The sequence below is a fragment of the Gnatocerus cornutus genome, chromosome 10, assembly GCF_029298725.1.
Source record: "Gnatocerus cornutus isolate USDA-ARS CGAHR chromosome 10, icGnaCorn1.1, whole genome shotgun sequence".
In the NCBI taxonomy this organism is placed as follows: Eukaryota; Metazoa; Arthropoda; class Insecta; order Coleoptera; family Tenebrionidae; genus Gnatocerus; species Gnatocerus cornutus.
This window is the reverse complement of record NC_142242.1, coordinates 1,086,485-1,109,260: the sequence shown is the minus strand read 5'-3', so window position 1 is coordinate 1,109,260 and position 22,776 is coordinate 1,086,485. Positions and strand designations below refer to the sequence as shown.

Genomic DNA, 22,776 nt, shown 5'->3' with positions numbered 1-22,776 from the left:
TTTGTTTTATTTTGGTGGAATAAAAAAGGAGTTGAAATTTTAATACTTTTATCACTGAAAAGTGCTAAACAATTTTGAGGTGTCAAACAACGAAATGAACGACTTAACATAATTTCAATGCGATAAGAAAACAATAAATTATTGTACATTACAAAACAACTAGAAACACAACCTACGTTAACAGAGTATTAAATATATTACTGATTTGTGGCAATAATGTTGAATATAATTACTAAAGTAGGCTCCTAAGAACTCTAATAAATTTTTAACCCTTTTCCTTGTAAATAGTATGATATATGATTTTATCAAAAATGATGCAATTACAAAATTTGGCACCTATTTCATAACAATCTATATAATATGTAACATTAACGTAAAATGATTTGAAATATGTCTTAATTATTATTGTACAGTAATCAACATATAACACAAGGTGTATAAATACATAACATGATCATGAGAACTATTTACAATTAAATTATATTTACATCAGACGCAACTGAATTTAATGCCATCATCACTGGAATAACAATTATGGCAGTGTAACTTTTGGTTTCGGACCCGTACGTCAGTCCCCATTCTCCCATCACCAAGCTGCATATGGCAAACGCAACATATAAAACATTCCATGTGATAAAAAAGACATAAACTTTCAATTATCATCGCAGCGCCTCTCCCTAAAATCAATAATTTAACCCCGACCTTACATTCCTCACAACAACATACCAAGTTCTTTGTTGCAGTTTGAACACTTTTTCTTCCCACTTACACTTAATCTTCTATCTTGAGTATCTTCCACTACAACGGGTGGTAAATAAGGCACCGGTAAGGCATGACCCATTGTTTGATTATGATTCAGATATGAGTGTTGAATTCCGTCTTTTGGACTCTCGAATCTAAACAAAAACAGTGTAAACAACACCCCAAATTACCAAATTAATCACCTTTTTGTCGTCGGATTACGTTCATTCAGTTCGACGCGATTTTGAGCTCGTTGAGTTAAAGTTTGGATGACGGCATCTGGTAAATGTTTCTCTTTTGCTGGCTGCCATTTTCGCCCAGGGCTGTTCTTCTGTTCGCTTATTCTTCTCAGTTCGGCCTCCTAGCAAGACGAAGAATCAATTAAAATCCCAGTTTTAGAAATTTTCAGAATTTTTATTTGCGGACAAGTGGAGAAATCTTAATCAAACACTCACACAAACGATCATAAATGCAAATTTCTGCGAAAGTTATCGTAATCGAAATGTCATAAAAACCAAACCACAAGTTGTATCCATACAAACACTGTCATTATGTTTATAACTTGAATGTTATTAAACTTACTTGTATCAGCCAGTGCTGCTTGGGGTTTTTCTCGACGTTGGCTCTCGACTGTATCCAATTATCCACTGGCAGATGTCTGTTCTTAGGCACAGCACTTAAAGCTTGCAAACTATGTCTAGAAAGTTGTCTTGATTTACCATTGGAATGTGGTAAAGCATCGTTTGTGGGTCCCATCATCAAATACCGATCTCTCTGTTCTTTAGTCATTGGTCTGATCGGTTTCCCTGGCATTATCGGTTGCTTCTTGACAGGCGGAGGCGACTTAAAAGTAGTTCTTTGTATATCAGGCATTGATTTCCGGTGATCCAATGGATTTTCCGCGGACTTGTGATACTCCGGTACTGATTTGTAACTATTTTGTATATCAGGCATTGATTTTCGATATTGCACGTCTAATTCAGGAGTCGGTCTGTACATATAAGCGTTTGGTACGTCAGGTAATGATTGTCTGTATTCAAGGGGGATACGTTCGAGATCAGGCATTGATTTTCTATACGATACACCATCGTGGTACGGAGAATACACGTCATCAAAGAGATTTTCAGAAGAGTGTCGATTTTGAAGACGTGCCTTGGCGCGGTTTTCTTGAAATAACATGTTTTCGTGTTGTCGTTTCAGTTCTTCCCTTTCCAGTTGACGAAGCTCGTGTTCAACTTTGAGGACTTCTGAATCTTGATCGTCTAAGAAACTCGAATCCTGAAAAACCACGACGTCACATTGTTACAACAAGAAGAAAACTCACCTTAGGGAAATAAGGGCTGTCAAAACTTTCACTACCTAAATGTGGCTCATTTAACATCGTATTTTGGTTGTTTCTCAAAATTACTTGAGTTTGGCGGTTCGAACCTAAGTACTCGACAATATCACGTGATTTCTCTTCCTTTTCCACCATTTCTATAATCTCGCGTTCCTTTTTTGTAATTTCGTCTTCTTCAGAAGTAATACTGTTCGTTTGCTACAACTCACACTTAGATGAATTTTTACGATGATATTTCCCTTACCTCACTATCGTGTCTTTCAGGACTTGGCGTGTTGGAGTCACCGATACTGCTGCACCAAGTATCACTCGACAATCTCCCTCTATCTATATCAAGTCCCGAGTCATGGCTCTCCACTTTGCTCAAAATCCCCATGCGATTCTCATCCTGCGCCTTCTTAAACAAGTTCTTCTCCATCTTCTCTCGTTGAAAAAACGAATTAATATCAGGAGGTTTATCAATCGCCGTCTCTGGATCCATCTGATCCTCCGTGGGTTCTTCCAAACCCAAGAAACTCGATCTTTTGATATGAATCTCCCGTTTGATCCTCTTAGTAGAATTAACACGTTTCATTTCCTTCTTTGGTGACTCGGTATCTTCAGGAGGTGGTGGTGGCGGCTTAACTTTCGGTGGTTCAATCATAGTTGGAGGTCCCAATGGAAAATCACTAGAAAGAAACTCAACAGGGCTTGTTAGAACTTCAAACACTTCGTCTTTTTCTTTGTCGTTCTTTTGGGCGGATAAATTTTCCGAAGAATCTCTTTGGAGGGACTCAAGTAAAGTAATCGTACACTCTACAACGTGAGTTTTTTCAAGCTTCTCTGTTTCTTCATTATGGGTCGTGGTTTCTTCTTTTTGGTGTCTTGGTTCAAGGTTTAATTTTTCGATAGTCGCGACGATTTCGTCTTCGGCAGGTTCATCAGCTTGACTGACAGCACAAGACACGTCGGCAGTGTGGATCCCGCTGTCTTCACGGTCTGAAGAAAGCGCCATTTCAGTTGAAGAAACAGAAGGGGTATAATTGGGGTTGACGTAGTCGTTGCTCTTTCCGTACATCATAAGAGTGTCTAAATCGCGGCTGAAAGTCTTCAAATTATCGATGTATAGCTCAGTTTCAGGACTGCAGCAACCGTCGGGTTTTTTCTTCCATTCGGTGTCTTTTACCTCGGGTTTAATATCCTTTGTTTGTTTAACAGCTTTCGGTTTCTCGGGTTTATCAACAGTCACAGACTGTTCTCTGCATTTTTCTAAACTTTGTAATCTTTGTTTGATACTTTGAGAGTTAATAAAATCTTCTGATAACCTCCTCGCTGTTGGTGACTCGTAGTTGTTAATCTCAAGAGGTTTATCTACTTCGAATAGCTCTTTTCTTTTGAAGATTTCCCCTTTTGGTAACGCGTTCTGAGCCTCTGAGTACTCTTTACTTTTAACTGAGTCTTGATTCTTTAAAAATATTGACTCATCAACTAAAACTCTAGATCTGATTCTTGTTCGGTAGTCTTGTATTGCGCCTTCGTACGTATATTGTTCTTTTTCATTTTGTTGCGGTGGTGTATATAAAGCTGGTTTGATCACATTAACTCTACTGTTATCTTGTTTGTTAGTTTTATCTTGACTTTGGTTTGAAGCAAGCTTATCCTTGTCGGACAACTCAAAATTCTCTTTTTCGTCCTGAAGAAGAAACATCAGAAGAGAAGACACTACGAGTTATACATACTAAAACACTACAGCTGTCATCGGTATCGGCGTCTTTCACGCTGTTGGCTTTTGAACTTGTACTTCCAATGCCGTAATCGCTTAAGTCATTGGAGTCGTCATCATAAATTGGGATATTGAATTTGTGGCGGCCTTTGCTCCTGGAGGAATAAAACATTGATCTATAAGAAAATTGGGAGTTTGAGGTGTACCTGTCTTCCATCATCTCATTGAACGTCTTGCTCTTCTTTCGGTGTCTATCTTGTTCTTCTTGTTCCATCTTCTTCACTTCAACTACTCTTTCGATAATGTGCTCTTGGCGTTTTCTACGACAGCTCTTCCAGTTGTCTAAATTCTAAAATTGTGCGTTTAAGAATTGTTATAAGAGGTTGAGGATCATACTTGTTGCCAATCTTCCGCTTCTTCTCTGACTTCTTTCCGATCTTTCTTCATTTCTTCCACTTTTTTGATCTGTTCGTGTGCTTTCTGAAACAGTGGACAAGGAGCCACTTTTACAAACTGTAAAGGGTTTGTCGCTGGTTTTGGGGGTGGTGGTTTCGTAATTCGGCATTTCGTTGGTAAGTATTCAGTGTTGGAATTCTACAAGAAAAGTTAATTTGTGAAGAGAAGAAGAGATTTAGTTACCAGTCGTTCGGAGTTGTCGCTTTCGTTGTTGTTATCCATTTTGTAGCAATCAGAATTTCATGGTTCTTCAACTATTACCATTCACTGTAACAAAAAACACCCATAGCGTGATTGGAAACAAAAAGGATAAAAAACAGGATATTAAAAAAAAAACGATTGTCATTCATGTAAATATTTGGCACAATGTGAGCTCGCCAAATCGACCAGACTTTTAGAGGGAAAACAAATGAATGGATAATCATGATTGAGTAATCAATAATAGCATTTTCCAGAAGCGCCTACAATAATTCTAAATTCAGCTGCATGGGTGGGGAGACAAAACAGTCATTTTCTATTTATAAAAATTCTGATTGCGAGTGCACAATGAAGTTTCGTGTTTCAGGCCACTGCGGAAAACCTATGAGGGTTTTTCCTTTTTAATAATTGTAAAAAAAACTAAATCTAGTTACCACTTCCGGTCAAATTTTTTACGTAGGGTGGGCTTTGAAAAAAAAAATGACAGTACTTTGGCATCTGTCATTTGATGTAATTTAAATTGGTTGTCAATAAATTATTGATTCTGGGGTTACAAACGATGCATTTTCTCTTATTTGCACCTTCGGAATGTTATTTTCATCAAAGAATTGAGGTTATATCAAAAACAAAAGTTCGCTTCGACATGACTTCTATGTTGGTCTCTCTCTTTCATGGCCTACCCTAAATAAAATATGTGTGGCTCACAAGATATAAACATTTGTTTAGATTTAAACCATCGCCCGCTTGATAGAGAAATTGGTGTTTACTGTACAAGTGGATGTTGGAGAGAAAAGCAAACCAAAAATAGAAAACGCGTTTGAAATTAATGAAACTAAATTGGTCGAAAACCCCGCAACGGAAATGCATAAAATTTGTCATATTCAAATCCGTTCAATTCATTGGAGCAGAAAAACCGCTTTTATTATCAAAACTTCCAGCAATTTAGCATGTTCAGCGCATATAAAATTGTAATAAAAGCACCCTTTTCTTAAAACCCATTGTTTAAACTGACCCGTATGATTGCAATAATTCTAAAAATAACGACATGTTTGTGCCAACAACACTTTTAAGAGCGATCTTGATTTGGTCGACATCGTCGACATATAGACATAGCAAACACCACTTTGTTCGTAGTTCGTTGTATAAATACACCACAGCAAGTACGCGTACTCGCCTGGAATTTAAACCTTCTTTATAATCGAAATACGTGATGTAACGTTCAAGCGAAATAACGCGACTAAATTTACGAATTTTAAATAAGAAGTTGGACAATTTAACGTTTCATTAACGAAAAACGAGTGACTTGCAGGAATAAGATGAAGATTCAGAGAGTGTAACAATTTGAAGGCGGTAATAAAGTGATCCGATTTCTATGTCGCAACGAAACTTTCACTACTGCAACTTCAACCGTAGATTCTTTGCAGATCTTAGTACACCGTTACATGTGCTTTGTAAAAATTACTTTAATATTTCTGAAAAATACATACAATGGACGCATTGTATCGGAGTAATACCTTATTTATTCTTCGAAACAATGATCAATTGAGATATAATTAATAATCGGTGAGTCAATTATCATTACTTATAGTGCCCTGGATTGAATTTGACCGCTGTCATTTCAAATCTATGTTTACTATAAGTGATGTGAACTTGACTTAAGAGGTAAAACGCCACGGTGTTGATATAGTTGTCGTTTGAATGTCCAGCGAATTCTTGACCTTAAAGTCACTCAAAGCACGATAAGCATATATAAAAATCGCCATTGAGTGTATTTTTTAGGTGTATCTCGTGCCGCATCGCGCGAGTATATAACAGTACTTCGACCACTGTTCGTTTAACTTTACGGTTGGACATTATTTTAGCGGGTCTACTCTCACGTTAATTACAATAATTTTATGAAACTGTTCTATGGGAAACGCACATTTACTTGAATATTTTCTAAGATAACTGCCTAGATTTTATCAAATACCTGATTTTGGTGGGATTAGGAAACCAATCTGACAGGAAATCACTCTTTCATTTGTTCGGATTTCCGCAATATTCACTGAGCCGTAATTTTATGTGTTACAGATGACTTTCAAAACACAACATACTAGCTATTATTGCCACACCAACAGAACATGACTCATGCAACATTCATTAGCTTTATTAAGCTTTAATTCGTTACTGCAATAGTTCACCTGAATCTGTGGAAGTTAAATCACTCCGATCCACGGACAGATGGATCGAAATTGGAATTTTTTCCACATTCCACTGATAATTGCAAACGTGAAGTCACTGATATCCAGCGATTGTCTGATTACGATCACACCAACCGGCACTTTTGTCGATTAACATAATTAGTGTGACATTTAGATATTATATAACCAAATAAAGAAAATCCTGAAATTAGAACATAATTATATAGAAAGGTGGACAAGGTAAAACGAGTAACAAATCTGTCACAAAAATTCTATGAGCAATATCTGAACTGATAAACTAACAATGAAGTCCGAGGTCTAGAAAGTTGAGCAATTTTTAAATTCACGTCAGAACACTTAAATCCTGAAAAACCCGAAATCTATGGATTTTGATAAATACAGATACGTATTGCGAAAAGTTACGTCTTTAAGATTTAGAGGTATTTTGAAATATTTTAATAACTTTGAACTTTTCTGTCTGAAATTTTGGAAAAACTGAATTTCTAAATGGTGTTTAAATTACAACCAATACTATCTATTTAAAATTCTGAAAATTAATTAAATCAACTTTCAAAATAGCCATTTGATCAAACCTTCATTTTGAATATTTTTTAAAATCGATTTCCAATTTGGGGAGGTTACTACTTCTAAAGTTTTGATGAACTGTGCCAAAGGGTAGAATTTTAAAACAAGAAATAAAGATTTTAGAAAATTTCATTTTAGGACGAATCAAATATTTTCAACTTTGTTAGATTAAAATTCTTATCTTTGTTAATTTCGAAGTTATCGCAATGAAATTTGAGGAATTTACTACTTCTAAAGTGTTGATTAATTGTGCCAAAAAGGAGAATTTTTAAAATAAAAAATAGAGATTTTAGAAAATTTCATTTTAGGATGAACCAAATATTTTCAACTTTGATAGATTAAAATTCGTATCTTTGTTAATTTTTAAGTTATCGCAATGAAATTTGAGGAACTTACTTCTTCTAAAATGTTCATTAACTGTGCCAAAGCACAGAATTTTAGAACAAGAAATAGAGATTTTTGACATTTTCAACTTTGTTTGAGTAAAATTCATATTTTTGTTAATTTTCAAATTATCACAATAAAATTTGGAGAGGTTACTACTTTTAAAGAGTTAATTAACTGTCCAAATGGCAGAATTTTAGAACAAGAAACTGAAATTTAAAAAAATATATTTTAGGACGAACAAAATTTTCAATTTTGTTTGATTAAAATTCGTATCTTTGTTATTGTTATGACAATAAAATTTAGGAAAACTACTATTTTTCTAAAGTGTTCATCTATCAACTGAATATTTTTAAAATATGTAATAGAAAATATTAGATTACAACATTCTCAAACTCAGTCACAACATTATGGTTCGACGTGAGACAAAATCATGTAAAGCTGAAAATCCAAATATGACATATAAATGTCTAAATAAATATAAACAAAATTAACATAAACAGGTGAAACCTGTTATCAACTGGCACCCAAATATTTGCATACTAAAAATTTAAAGAGCTCAAAAGGCCAAACATCTCGATAATTTTGATAGTATGAGCGTATTAAATTAGAGTTTATTTTTGAGATGCTTGTAACATAACAGATTGCATCTCTTTATCTTTAAACTAAATATTTGCGAGGTTATATGGGATGACGTCTCGCATATTTTCTATCACAATTAGATGCATTAAAAATAGCGGAATATAAGAAATCTCGAAATGGCATTGAAAGTAGGTACAGGCAGCAAAGGCATAACCGTAGTTTAGCTAGATCAAGAAACTACATAACCTCTCAAGGTCGAATTCCACATACCTGCTGAATTCATGATGAATATAATTATAGGACCCGGAGCAGGTAAAAACCAGCACATCAAAATAATACTGTCCCTTGGCATAAGTGGAATATTAGAAAATATAAAATAGAATTACGCAAATTCCGTTCTTTTTTCAATGTAAAGTAAAGCACGATCATTGAGATGAGAAAGAATGCAAAAAATTTGTAATGTAATGTATGCATTATTTATTGCCTCTAGTGGGTGTCAGATAATAAGTAATGTAAGAATAGACAACTCTAGAAGGTGATCTGATCACGAAATGTGATATGTTGGTTTAACTGAGAAAAATCAATTTGTAAGTAGTGTTATGATCCCACCGATGATTCATGGACCCATCACTGATCATTATGGCTAATTATGTATGCTTTGCATGACGAAGGTCCATGGGTCTAAGTGATAACAGAACCTATATAATTGTACCCCCAACAATATTCAAAATCATTCAGTATTCAGCATTCCATATTCCATATTCAGTAATCAGTAGTTAGTAGTTAGTCGATCACGAAGTTAGTCTGTAGAATTAAAGAATATATATATATACCATCTAAAGTTTGTGTCAATCCTCTTCAAAATTCGACCGGCCCAAAAAGGAGATAAAAAGAACCATCACAAACTGGCGCAGTCGTTAAGGATTTCCAACCGGGAGCAGAAAAACTTGTGAAAAAGGGAAGATACGGTCAACTTTGTTGAAAATCCGCAACCTGATTTCAAGTCTACTGGTCGAAAAAGAAAAGGAAGAAACAAACTTCTAGATCCGAGTCATCTTCACGGTAAGTGGAATTATTCTTTTGACCACGAATTTCTAACTTATCTATACGATGGTCGATACACGATCCAACCAAAACCAAAACCAAAATCAAAATCAAAACCAAAATCAAAATCAAAATCAAAATCAAAATCAAAATCAAAATCAAAATCCAAATGAAAGTTCTGTCCAAACTTTCAATCTATCTGATATAAGAGCAATCATTTCTGACGACTTTGATGGAAATCGAGAAAAACTCTATGATTTTGTTCAAGATTGTACACAAGCTTGGTCATTATGCAATGATCAACAGAAGCAATTACTACTTCCTTACATTGAATCGAAACTAAAAGGTTCAGCTCGTGCTCAAACAAGAAACAGACGATTCAAAGACTTGCAAGAATTAAATCTCTATTTACTTCAATTATTCGGTGATCGTCGCGATTTATCACAAATTTTAGAAGAACTAAATTTAATTAAACAAAATAAAAATGAGTCAGTCCAAAATTATTTTAATCGTATTGAAAATCTACAAACTATCGCCCTAAACACATCAGCTTTACAGGATGCAATCCAAAATCCAGGTAGAACAGCTATGATAATGGAAATTGCACTTCAACGATTTATTTTACATTCAAATGATGCTATTTCGAATTGTTTACGTAGATCAAAACCGCAAACACTAAATGATGCGTTACGCGAAGCATTATCAGAAGAAAAATATCTCTTAGCCCGAAATCCACATTGCAACGGTAACACTTCTACATTATTTTGTTCCTACTGTAAGAAAAAAGGTCATAAAACTCAAGAATGTCGAAACTCTTCTCGTGATCAATCTAAGTTCCATTATTCAAACTCACAAAGACAAACTAACTCTAATTCTAACTCTAATTCTCATAGTACGACTAACTCTAATCGCCAAAATCAAAATACAAATCAAAACTCAAAATTCTGCAACTATTGCAAACATAAAGGACATATGATTTCAGAATGTCGAAAACGACAATATAATAATAACAAAAATCAATCAAGTTCACACAATTTACCTTCCACATCATCTTCATCAAATTCGGTAAATTTAAACGCCAAAATGTCCACAATCAGTGTCGCGTTACTAAAAAGCGATACGCATTCAAGAAATCATAATTTCAAAAAATCAAATCAAATTCATATGCAGAATATCGACAAAGAATTTTTAAATAAACAATCCTCTTATCATATTGATTTATCCAAGTCAAATCTTACATTTGTAAATCTTCCTCATTTCAACAATCAAAAACAAATAATCAATTTCAAATTTCTTGTTGACACTGGTGCAAATGTCTCTCTGATAAAAACCGATAAGTTGAAGACAACATCATTAAATTATAATCCTAATGATACCACCATGATAACTGGTATTGACTCTAATAATGCAATTTTAACTGCAGGCAGTGTTTCCTTAGAACCTCATTTCGAGAATCACGATTTAAAGATCAAATTCCAAATTGTCCAAGGTGATAACGCTATTCCTTACGATGGTATTATCGGTAACGATTTCCTAACCGAACAAGAAGCAGTAATTGATTTGAGTAATTCTGAATTAAAATTAAAATCTTTGCCATTCCCACTAAAACTGTATCCGCATTGTTCCTATTCGATCAACTCTTCCGTACCAACAATTTTAAAACCGCGTTCTGAAACTGTTATTGAAGTCAATATAGTTAACGAAGGAAATTTAAATGTTGGACTCTCACCGGAAATTAAAGTTCACGATGGTGTTTTTTTGGCAAAAGCTATCCTATTTGTAAACAAAGACAAGAAAGCTTTAACAACAATAGTTAACACTACAGACAAATTTGTAAAAATAAATCATATAAATTTACTTCTGGAAGAATTCAGTGAGGACCGCAGTAACATTTTTCTTAACACATCCGAGTCAAATATCACGAATCAAAAACAATACATTAAAACAAGATTGGAAACTCTTGATGCCAATCTTCGACTTGACCACTTAAACGGCGATGAAAAACAATCTGTAATTAGAATTTGTCGCAACTATAACGATATTTTTCAACTACCAGGAGATCATTTAACGCACACAGATGCAATTCGTCATAAAATCATTACAACAAATTCAGAACCAATCAGTTCAAAAATCTATCGCTTTCCAAAAGTACATCAAGTAGAATTATCTAACCAAATTGATAAAATGCTCGATCAAAAGATTATAGAACCCTCAACTTCACCATTCAACGCACCACTATGGATCGTCCCCAAAAAAGTTGATAGCTCTGGTAAACCAAAGTGGCGCATTGTTGTGGATTATCGCAAATTAAATTCAGTTACAGTCGGTGATTCATTTCCAATTCCTAACATCGAAGAAATTTTGGATCAATTAGGTCATTCATGTTATTTTTCAACTCTTGATTTAGCTAATGGGTTTCATCAGATCAAAATGGATGAAAACGATGCCTATAAGACAGCATTCTCGACACACACTGGACATTATCAATTCACTCGTATGCCATTCGGTTTGAAAAATGCTCCATCAACATTCCAAAGAATGATGAATACAGTTTTAACCGGATTACAAGGCTCACAGTGTTTTGTGTACCTTGATGATATTGTCATTTATGCTTCATCAATTGAACAGCACGAACAAAAACTAAAGGCTATATTCAAGAGACTTCGCGAAAATAATTTAAAGCTTCAACCCGACAAATGCGAGTTCATGAAAAAAGAAATAACATATCTAGGACATATTATATCTGCAGAAGGTGTGAAACCTGACCCTATGAAAATTCAAGCTGTTACTAAATTTCCCATTCCGACCAAAGTTCAAAATGTTAAACAATTTCTGGGCCTAGCAGGTTATTATCGGAAATTTATTAAAAATTTCGCAAAAATTGCTAAACCACTCACAAACCTTTTAAAGAAAAATCATCCATTTGAATGGAAAGAAGAACAACAAAAATCATTCGATCAATTGAAACAAATACTAACAACAGAACCCATACTTCAGTATCCAGACTTTGAGAAAACTTTCATCGTAACAACCGATAGTTCAAATTTTGCAATTGGTGCTATTTTATCTCAAGGCGAAATAGGCAAAGACTTAGCTATCTCTTATGCTTCACGCACATTGAATCAATCAGAAATCAACTATTCAACAACTGAAAAAGAACTTCTCGCTATTTTATTTGCTGTCAAGCGATATCGTCCGTACTTATATGGTCAAAAATTCAGAATAATCACAGACCACCGTCCTCTCCAATGGTTATTCAATTGTTCAGATCAATCATCTAGACTTTTAAGATGGAAATTAAAACTCAGTGAATTTGATTATGAAATTGTGTACAAGCCTGGTCGTCTAAACGCAAATGCTGACGCACTGTCACGAAATCCAGTTTTACCCATAACCACTGACGACAGACAGTATTCGAAATTTCTCGAATATCACTACAAAAACGACAAAACAATTGAATTTTCCTCAATAAAAGAAAATATCTTTAACGTAAGTCCTAATGTCTTATTTATAGCCAAAGATCTACATCCAGACAACAAAAATTACGAAACTCTAAATGAAAAATACGATCTAAATGTATTGAATGCAGATAATATTAATCTTCACGATGTTATTGTTTTACAAAACAACAGTTCTAAAACTTACATATTAATCACACATTTAAATCATTTTGATCAACCCACCTACCAAGACATTTACTATTCTCTTATCAACCTCTACGATAAAGCTAATTTAGAAAAGGAAAGGCAACTCTTCATCAAAGATCCTTCCTACTACAATACAAAAATTAAAATGACAAACTTTAACAGCATGCTCTCGTTCATCTTTAGCGATGTAGTCAAAATTACGATAATTCAATCCGAAAAACTAACGCCAACATCTGAAAACGAGAAAATCAAAATTTTAACCGAAAACCACTCAACTTCAATTTCAGGACATACCGGGTTTAGCAAAACTTACAAACGAATAAAAGAACACTACAAGTGGAACGGTATGAAACACGACATCAAAAAATTCATAAAAAATTGCAGAAATTGCCAGATAAACAAAATTAATAGACATCCCACTAAAGCCCCAATGCAAATTACTACGACTTCATCCAGACCATTCGAAAAGCTATTTCTGGATATAGTAGGACCTTTACCAATAACGGAAAACGGAAATAAATTTATTCTCACCTTACAAGATGATTTAACAAAATTTTCTTATGCATACCCATTACCGAACCATGAATCTAAAACAATCGCAGATAAATTTTGTGAATTTATACTAATATTTGGAACACCCGAGAGTATAGTAACCGACAATGGAACCGAATTCACATCAAATTTAATTAAAGAGATCAATAAACTTTTCAAAATAAAACATATTACGACAAGTCCTTACCATCCCCAAAGTAACGGTGCCTTAGAAAGATCACACGCTACTCTTAAAGACTACCTCAAACATTTCGTCAACAAAGAACAGAATAACTGGGATCAATTCATACAAACAGCTATGTTTTCATACAATTGTCAAATTCATTCAACTACACATTTTTCTCCTTACGAATTGTTATTCGGACACAAACCACTACTACCAAATTCAATCACCCGTACACCAGAATTTCGTTACACATATGAAGACTACCATAAACAATTACAACTGAGACTCAACAAATCATTCGAGACCGCTAAATTAAATGCAAATCACTCTAAAGAAACATCTAAAATCCGTTATGACAAAAGAACAAACGACTATAAATTCAAAATCGGTGACTATGCTTACTTAAAAAGCAAATCAACAACTCCAGGAACTTCTCAAAAACTCTCACCACATTATAAAGGACCATTTAAAATAATCAGAGTAAACGCTAACGAAACCGTAGTCCTAAAAATCAAAAATAGAGAACAAACGTACCACAAAAATTTATTAAAACCAACCATTGTTTCAGATGATACGAATCCAAATAATACTACTCCTTGCACTCGCAAAGACATCACCGTCTCTTCCGACGAATAACTTCGAAATAACGCCGATAGAACAAAAGTCAGGACTTTTTTATCAAGATTTAGGCCAAATTCGCATAAGCAACGACCATTTCACTCTTCTCACTTTCAAAAACATTTCATTTCTTTCTAACAAACTCGCTTATATCCATTTAATTTTTAACAACTCTCAAAATCTATGCGAAACAATCACGTCGATCAAATTCCCTTCAGCTTACTGTGTTAACTCAATTCGAATTATGAAAAATCAAATCAAACATTTGCTAGAAAAATCAGATACAATCAGACATCTAGTCGGACACACTCTAACGAATAAATTTAATAGACAACGCCGTGGATTAATTAACGGAGCATCAACAGTTTTAAAATTTCTTTTTGGTACCCCCGATGCAACGGATGCTCAAAGATATGATAATGCTATAAAGTCACTAGCAAACAACGAAAAACAAACAGCGATTCTCATGCAACAACAAATTCGAATCATGTCTTCCACAATCGACAATTATAATAAATCAGTTACTACCCTCAAAGCGAACGAAGAAAACATTAATAATAATTTTAGAAAATTTCAACAATTTTCAAATAATGTCTTAGATCGAGTTACTCAGTTAGAACAACTAGACTCTATCACAAAACATTTCGATCTCTTAAACGAAATCATAGTAGAACTTAGTAATGAGTACGATTCCCTCATAACGTCAATAATGTTTGCTAAACTAAACATCATATATCCAAAGGTAATCAATCCTCAAGACCTATGGTCAGAACTTTCAACTATAAAAATTAGTACAGATTTTATTTTTCCAGTCACTTTGAATGACTATAGTGATATCTACAAACTATATTCACTGTGTAAACTTAATGCAATTTATAACAACGAATTATTAATCTTTTCTCTCAAAATTCCATTAGTTGATCATAAAAATTATAATCTTTTTAAAGTCATCCCTCTACCTATTCAACATTACAACTCTAACATATATTCCTTTATAACGCCTTCCTATCCTTACTTGACTATCAGCATAGAAAAGGACGAATTCGCTGGATTGAAAGATCTTTCCAACTGCCAACCACTGGAAGAAAGGATAACACTATGTTCTGATGTTATGACATACGCCACCACCTCAAATCCAAGTTGTGAAGTTACACCTAAAGTAGAACATTCGAATGAAGTACCAACAAATTGTCATCTCAACGTAATTAAAGCACAATTCGAAGTTTATCACAAAATTGGACCCAACGAATGGTTGTACATTGTTTCGAAGCCAACGAGCCTCACCATCAACTGCAAATTCGATAAACAGGACTCTACGGACAAAACCATAGAAAACGTCGGAATAATTCGATTAAGCACAGGTTGTGTAGGTCGCACTATGTCTTCATCCCTTAAACCAAGTTATAACCAAACCGTCATCGTTCATCACTACATCCCTAATTTCGACATAACGAGAAATGTCAAATACCCAGGGAAAATCAAGGAGTTAAGCAGAATGGAAACCAAACCCGTGATGTTCCGAACCGTCGATTTAGACCAACTCCATGATGCCAAACATCAACTCCAGATGTTTTCAGATGTACTACAGGACCAAATCAACAAACCTATCCTAGGAACTTACGTCGACCACTCCGTGATAATATTTTCGTCGCTCATTTTCGTAATCTTTGGTGCCATGATCACTTTCATCTACAGAAACAAATTGGTGCCGAAGTGTTCAAAACGCAAAAGTGAAGTGTCAAGTTTGCAGAATACCCAAACTGTGCAGCAGACTGTTCCACAAAGTGAATTTTTGATTGAAATACCTCAACAAACTAGTAACGAAACTCATAATGTAAATTTCAGAAGCATTTATTAAGTAGTTCTCCCCTTTTTATATCTCCATGTTATCTTTATTGTTTTTTTTACCTTTTTATATATTTGCATTCACACATATATCAAAAAACTTAGGAGGGAGGAGTGTTATGATCCCACCGATGATTCATGGACCCATCACTGATCATTATGGCTAATTATGTATGCTTTGCATGACGAAGGTCCATGGGTCTAAGTGATAACAGAACCTATATAATTGTACCCCCAACAGTATTCAAAATCATTCAGTATTCAGCATTCCATATTCCATATTCAGTAATCAGTAGTTAGTAGTTAGTCGATCACGAAGTTAGTCTGTAGAATTAAAGAATATATATATATACCATCTAAAGTTTGTGTCAATCCTCTTCAAAATTCGACCGGCCCAAAAAGGAGATAAAAAGAACCATCACAGTAGTTATAGTGGTTATAGTATCTCTCTCGACATTCTAAAAATAAAGACAAAAATTTTAACCAGTTATGTAACTTTTTTTGGCTGCTTGAATCATGTTGCACTTCGATCAAGTTATGGTAGGTCAGTTAAAAACAACTAATGTTAAAATAGACTCATTGCGTAGTCAAGAAAAATTCTAGCGTGATTACAAAAAATTAAAAAAATGTGAAAATCTTCCCTTATCTAATCCAAGTTTCAATGCTATCTATGTACATATATTTACTATGACGATTTTTTATTTCAATGCACTTTACGTGTACTTTCACAACGCACCTGATCACGAATCGGTGGTTATAAATTCGAGACACAAAATATTGCGTATGTTTATTTGAAAGTGTGAAAATATTCGCACGGAAAAGGAAAATAAAAACAATACCAACATTGGGAACAAATACCGTACTGGGAAGGTTAAAAATTCTATTCATGAAGCCTTCACACTTTTTTCAGCTTAGTTTTGAACAGTCTGTGACTTACAAACTTTCTATTTCCCAAGAAAAGTGAAATTTTACAGAGACAATTCAGGTGGTAGCAACGACTAATTCGGTTATAATTCGTCGGTGATAAAATTTGAATACGATTATGCCGTGTCCTACTTGTACTGTTTGACGTGAGTCACCTCTAAATTTTTCTGTTCTTGACGTAAATCATGCCCTAAACTCTAAACAAACGCTTCTGTTCAACAAAATAAGAATAACTTGTCTATCCTCTTGAGGTAAAGAGAGAACATTGAACCCTCGCATTCGGGAAGGCTGTCGTTTGTTGTTTATTATAACAATTATTATTTTCTACAATACCGCATTATTTTATTCGAAGGAACAATACCGTTTATAATACTATAAAATTTCGCAACGAAAAACATGCTAATAAAATTAGGTTACACTGGTGATAATTACCATTGCTGAATAATCGATTTCAAGCTCAAGGTTATCTTTAAATTTCTTTAAAACCTTATTGACCTTCAAGGCCTTCGTGGCTTTAAACTCGCTCATTACATTGCAATGCAGTATAACGCGTCGGGGGAAAAATGTGAAGTTGCTATTTCCAACAAGAAATCCGTTTTTATTTCCAAAAATAGCACGGTAAAACTGCAATTGTTGTAGTAATCATGTTTCCGGGTGTGCAACAGGTGAAAAATGTGTTGCAAAAGAAACAATGGTTAAATGTCAAGCAAGTTAAACTTCATTTCCGCACATAATTGAGAAAATGTCGTAATTGGCATTTTTTGCTCAAGGTTTGAATTCCTGCTTCTCGGATCTGGAATATTTTCAAAGAGTGGATAGAGTTCTATGGCCAAAAAGCTCATCAATCAACTACAGTTGTAGATCAATCAACTCTAGTTGTAGTTGAGAGCAACAAACTCTAGCGCTATCAACAATATAGTTCTGGATCAGTTGTAACCAAAAAAACTCGGTTAATCTAGTGATCTAGTCGTTGTAATCTCAGACTTAACGCCTTCCAGTCTACAGCTTTCTTGTTTAAAATTGGAAAGTGTTTTCCACTATTGAAAACTAATTTATTACAGAGCTTTCCGATATAGAGAACGCAGTAAATGGATTTTTAATGTTTTTACGAACCAATAAATAAATACCAGTAATATTAGCAATGTTACTTTCTTCTTGAAAACAATATTATTTTATTCGTTATTACCATTTTGCGTGCATTGCATTCGAGCCATGTTTAACATATACTCCAATATTCAATTAGCTTCATTATGTTTTTTTCCCATGAGATTTTAACAGTTATAATAATGGAACACTTATTATAATTGAATATTATACCACAATGTTTTAACTATACACAATGAACGGCTACATGATCGGAGGTGAAATTTGTAACTGTTTACTCGTAAATGTGTTAAAGTTGTTACATTTTTACCGTCCGTTAAAAGAAACTTATTCAAGTAGGCGATAAAATAAAGAACGTATGTCTTTGAATTTTGAGTGATTAGAATCTGAGTTGTGTACTTTACACACATTTTCTGCAATAAAACTTGCTATAACGGATATAAAGCAACAATTGTTGTTGTTAAAATGGTGTGTCATTTCGCAATAAAAAACATTTTTCTGCACATTCACTTTTTAATTATGGTGGAACTTGGTATTTTAACTATCACCAAGAGTTTTGTTTATTTATTTGCCCCAAAGGAGATACTAAAAATGTGTCATTTAAAATTTGCTACTTTTTCGTCTGAACCACTTTCCACATTTTATCAGTGGAATAATTAAATTACCATGTTTGGATCTTAATCTGCAAATTAAGTTTCTCGGTTTGACGTTTAGCTGTCACGTTGACATTTGTGGATTTTTAGGGTTAATATAACAGAATTAAAGTTTCGAGAGGATAATTTAATAAACCTTGGAAAATAGTGGAAGGTCTTGGATCAAAAATTTTGTGTTGCAGGGCGATTTCTTCATACCGACACGTTTTTCGACCTATTACAAAATAAACTTAATTTCCTGTATTTTGTTATTTCCCTGACATATTCCGCTGGAGTCGATTTAAAACGACCTTGGCCAGTTGCACGATTACGTATTATATTCATGCATACCTGAAGATTAGTAATCAGAATCACTAATCATCAACATAAACTCATAAATGTCAATAATCAGAAAAATGAATTCTGAGTTCAATGGAAACTCGGATCGGGCTATCCACACATCTATGAACTTTTGCGTGTGTTACAGTAAATCTTAAGAGATTTCATACCATTCCAGGTAAAATTTCCAACAAATCCCTTTTGCTAGCACTTTCACAAACACATTAATTAATAACTAATAACTGCTTAGTTAAACACTTTAAGCTTCTGATAACAAATCACTATACAAATAGAATATAACTTAAACAAATAAACACACGAATTCCAAACACGAATTAAAGAGTAGGTGTCCAACAGACCCATCTGCTGCTCGACGACTCTATCAAATTTTAACTGGACTGCCATAGACAGCAAAGCGCATGCGCACTTCACCCTCCATGCCCTACCAACATAACCACTGAAATCCAATTCCACTAAACTTGTGAGAAATAAAATTTCGCCACTCCTATTCACTACCGCCCTTTGAAAGATTCCATTCGATTCTTAAGCGGGAGTTAGCATGGAAAAAATTCTACCGCCCTCAATTTTTTCTGAATTTCGCGAATTTTCACCTCAACAAATGTTAACAACTCCAGTGGAATTGGTACGCTGACTAGACTTGTGTGAAGTTAGCTCTCTGAACTTGGCTCCTTTAATCCCCACCACCAAGCCCGTCGTACGCAGCCAAACTCAGATAATGTAGATTTCAAAAAACTAGTCACTTATTTCAACAAGTTTCTGATAATTTTACTGAATTATTATAATTTGGAGAAACACAACGATGGTTATATAATGGCAGCAATGACATTTCTGAGCTGTCGTCTTCACAGTTTTCAAGTTAAAAACAACTGAGTTCACTGCAATATAAAATTAAGAAGAATAATAAATTAATCTACATAGAAATGTAGACCAAAAATAAAACAATCGGACGTACTACTTTATTATCTTACCGCTGGCCCAACATCTTCATTCTTCTGTGAGAAAACTGGCTTCCATCATCTTAGACAAGTCGGTGTCGTGGCATCTGTCCTAGGTAACTCTTCTGTACATTGTCATGTATGTTTCCAGTCTTTTCTTCACCACGAAATAATTCTCAAAAGCTTTCTTACAATGGGCAGGTTCCTTCCTAAATTAGCCGAAAAACCCTCCTCCTTTTTCCGGGCTTGGGACCGGCAACAGTGTCCTTAGTGATACGTAATGTACCTCAGGGGGCTTGTATCATAAAATTTGCTATGATAAATGACTAACGGATCTTTATTTCCAGGTTTAGTTCCATCGAAACAAAAAAAAACACAAACCTTATCAACTTACAATTGTAAACAACCACAGTAAGTTTTATGAAACAGGCCCCAGGACGCTGCAGGCGGAGTTACACCTAAAAAAAAAGTGTTAATTAAAAAGTAATAAAATGGTATAAATGGTCTGCTTACCTGTATATAATTACCTAACAATTTTGTTTTCAAGAAATGGATATGCAAAACCCGACATCTGCATTCAACTCCTAATTTTCACAGCAATTGAAAAAAACTTTGCTAGCGCTTTTACTTTTAAATGATGGAAGTTAAAATAAATATATAATAATAATAATAATAATAATAATAATAATAATAATAATATATATATATATATATATATAATATATATACACCTTCGTAATGTATAAGCTTTGATTTCATTTATCAATAATAAATTTATTAATAATAAATGAAATAAAAGCTCATAAATTACGAAGGTGTTTTCAAAATCTGTATAAAACCAATTAGTTACAATTATGGAATTTAAATTGCTGATATCGGATTTTACATTTAGGCGACTGATAATCTTTTACCTGCATATTAACACACACTAACACAATAGCACTAACACTACCACTGCGCAAAAAACGGGTACACGTACACTCCGCGAAAAAACGCAAACGCAATATCCCAACACCAAAAAGAAAAAATCCTACCTTGTTGGATCCAACGTTGCCATCATCTTCGTACACGGACTTACTGCAAGAAAAATTTTTCATTAGAAATTTGACCAACAATTTCAAGCCAGCAGTTAACTTACCCTTTAATCCTGATCCCGAAGCTGCATCGACAGGCTCCTACCACTGCATCCCCCTCTAGGAATCAGGAATCAGGAACCAGGAACCACTCACTCACTTTGTTTTAAAAACGATTTTAATTTTATTTTTAAGACACTACAGGAAACTGAACTGAACTATCTCCCGCACTAAAAATGTCGGCACTCGAAATTAATAGTGAAATTCAAATAGGAGGAATATTAAAAAAAAGAGAACATTAATAGATAAAATGACAAAATTAGAAACGTCCTAAAATGGTGGAATGGAGGAAAATTTAATGAAAATAGTGTTCAGATGGGGAATGAATGGGTGGTTGGGCAGAGTGACCCATCAAAGATGGACACAAGTTGGAGTTGAAAAGTGTAAAGTGGCAAGAAAAAATGAATGGAATTCGGGTGACTCTCCCCCCATTTTTTAATAAGAAAAAAAAGAGAACTTTGAAATAGATAAAATGACAACATTAGAAACGTCCTAAAATGGTGGAATGGAGGAAAATTTAATAAAAATAGTGTTCAGACGGAGAATGAATGGGTGGTTGGGCAGAGTGACTCATCGAAGATTAAACAAATAGGGCACAAGTTGGAGTTGAAAAGTGTAGAGTGGTAAGAAAAAAATGAATGGAATTCGGGTGACTCTCCCCCCATTTTTTAATAAGAAAAAAAAGAGAACTTTGGAATAGATAAAATGACAACATTAGGAACGTCGTAAAATGGTGGAATGGAGGAAAATTTAATAAAAATAGTGCTCAGATGGGGAATGAATGGGTGGTTGGGCAGAGTGACTCATCAAAGTTGGAGTTGAAAAGTGTAAAGTGGCAAGAAAAAATGAATGAAATTCAGGTGTTTCTCCCCCCATTTTTGGTCTCAAAATACACCCCTTTTTCGCGAACACAGACACCGTAGGGGATCTTGGTGGAACCAAAATAAACTCGGCTCCCGGAAGTCCACCATGTTTAACGAAACAAAAGTTTATCCCGTGAGTGAGCATCTTGACCAAGGTGTCCCGTAAAGTGTGTCCACCCTTCTAGCAAAACTAACCGGACATTTACTTTCAAACCAACTCCTAGCTAAACGTCTTGAAAAATAAATTACACAAAATGATTCTAAACCTATTTTGAACGCTATGGTAAATTTTGATTCGAAGGGCAGTTGTGCTTTCAAACGACAGCTAGCTAAACTCCCGTCCCTATAGTGTCCTCGTCCCCCTCAACATGATGTTCGTTCATCGCGCGCCCACATACTAAGGTCTGTCGGCTACCAATTGTCCAGTCGAGGCCAGTTTTTCGGTGGTGCCAAATGAATACTGTCCAACCAGTGTTGGAGAAATGAAAGCAAAATACCTCAATAGTTCCGTTACAACCATTATGGTATAACACAATCCGAGCCTGGGGTATTGAATGACTAACATTGGCCCTGTTTCTAGGTTAGCATGTGATGCGACCGGCATTCTACTTCGGCTTTCTAGCTAAATCCCCCCGCCTTAAGGTTCATCCACCCCCCCTAAAGTCAAATCGTGGAGATATGCAGATACAGCTTCAACTAAATGCGCTCTGAGAGTTTAGAGCTGCAAATGAAGTCATTCGTACCCGACGTCTGCTGGTCGGTATCGGATTGACACCGTCGCACCAT

At 34.6% G+C, this 22,776-nt stretch overlaps 1 protein-coding gene and 1 long non-coding RNA gene across 3 annotated transcripts; one reads left to right on the top strand and one right to left on the bottom strand.

Moving 5' to 3' along the window:
• Positions 1-33: 33 nt before the first annotated feature.
• smash (smallish) lies at positions 34-19,462 on the bottom strand. Of its 2 annotated transcripts, XM_088047712.1 has the most exons (11): positions 19,209-19,462; positions 4,422-4,505; positions 4,179-4,376; positions 3,989-4,131; positions 3,799-3,937; positions 2,325-3,752; positions 2,066-2,278; positions 1,324-2,019; positions 945-1,102; positions 727-896; positions 34-677 (listed from the first exon to the last, which is right to left on the bottom strand). In XM_088047712.1, the coding sequence occupies exons 2-11, from the start codon at positions 4,458-4,460 to the stop codon at positions 490-492; spliced, it is 3,372 nt and encodes a 1,123-aa protein (XP_087903838.1). In that variant the 5' UTR covers positions 4,461-4,505; positions 19,209-19,462; the 3' UTR covers positions 34-489. The 2 variants fall into 2 exon arrangements, with proteins under 2 accessions (XP_087903838.1, XP_087903837.1); XM_088047711.1 differs by lacking the exons at positions 34-677; positions 727-896; positions 19,209-19,462 and adding an exon at positions 6,617-6,700 and having other exon boundaries at positions 920-1,102.
• LOC148166985 (uncharacterized) lies at positions 8,899-14,272 on the top strand. The gene is made up of 2 exons (XR_015770886.1): positions 8,899-9,229; positions 14,145-14,272. It is a non-coding gene; the product is annotated as an uncharacterized LOC148166985 (long non-coding RNA).
• Positions 19,463-22,776: the final 3,314 nt, after the last annotated feature.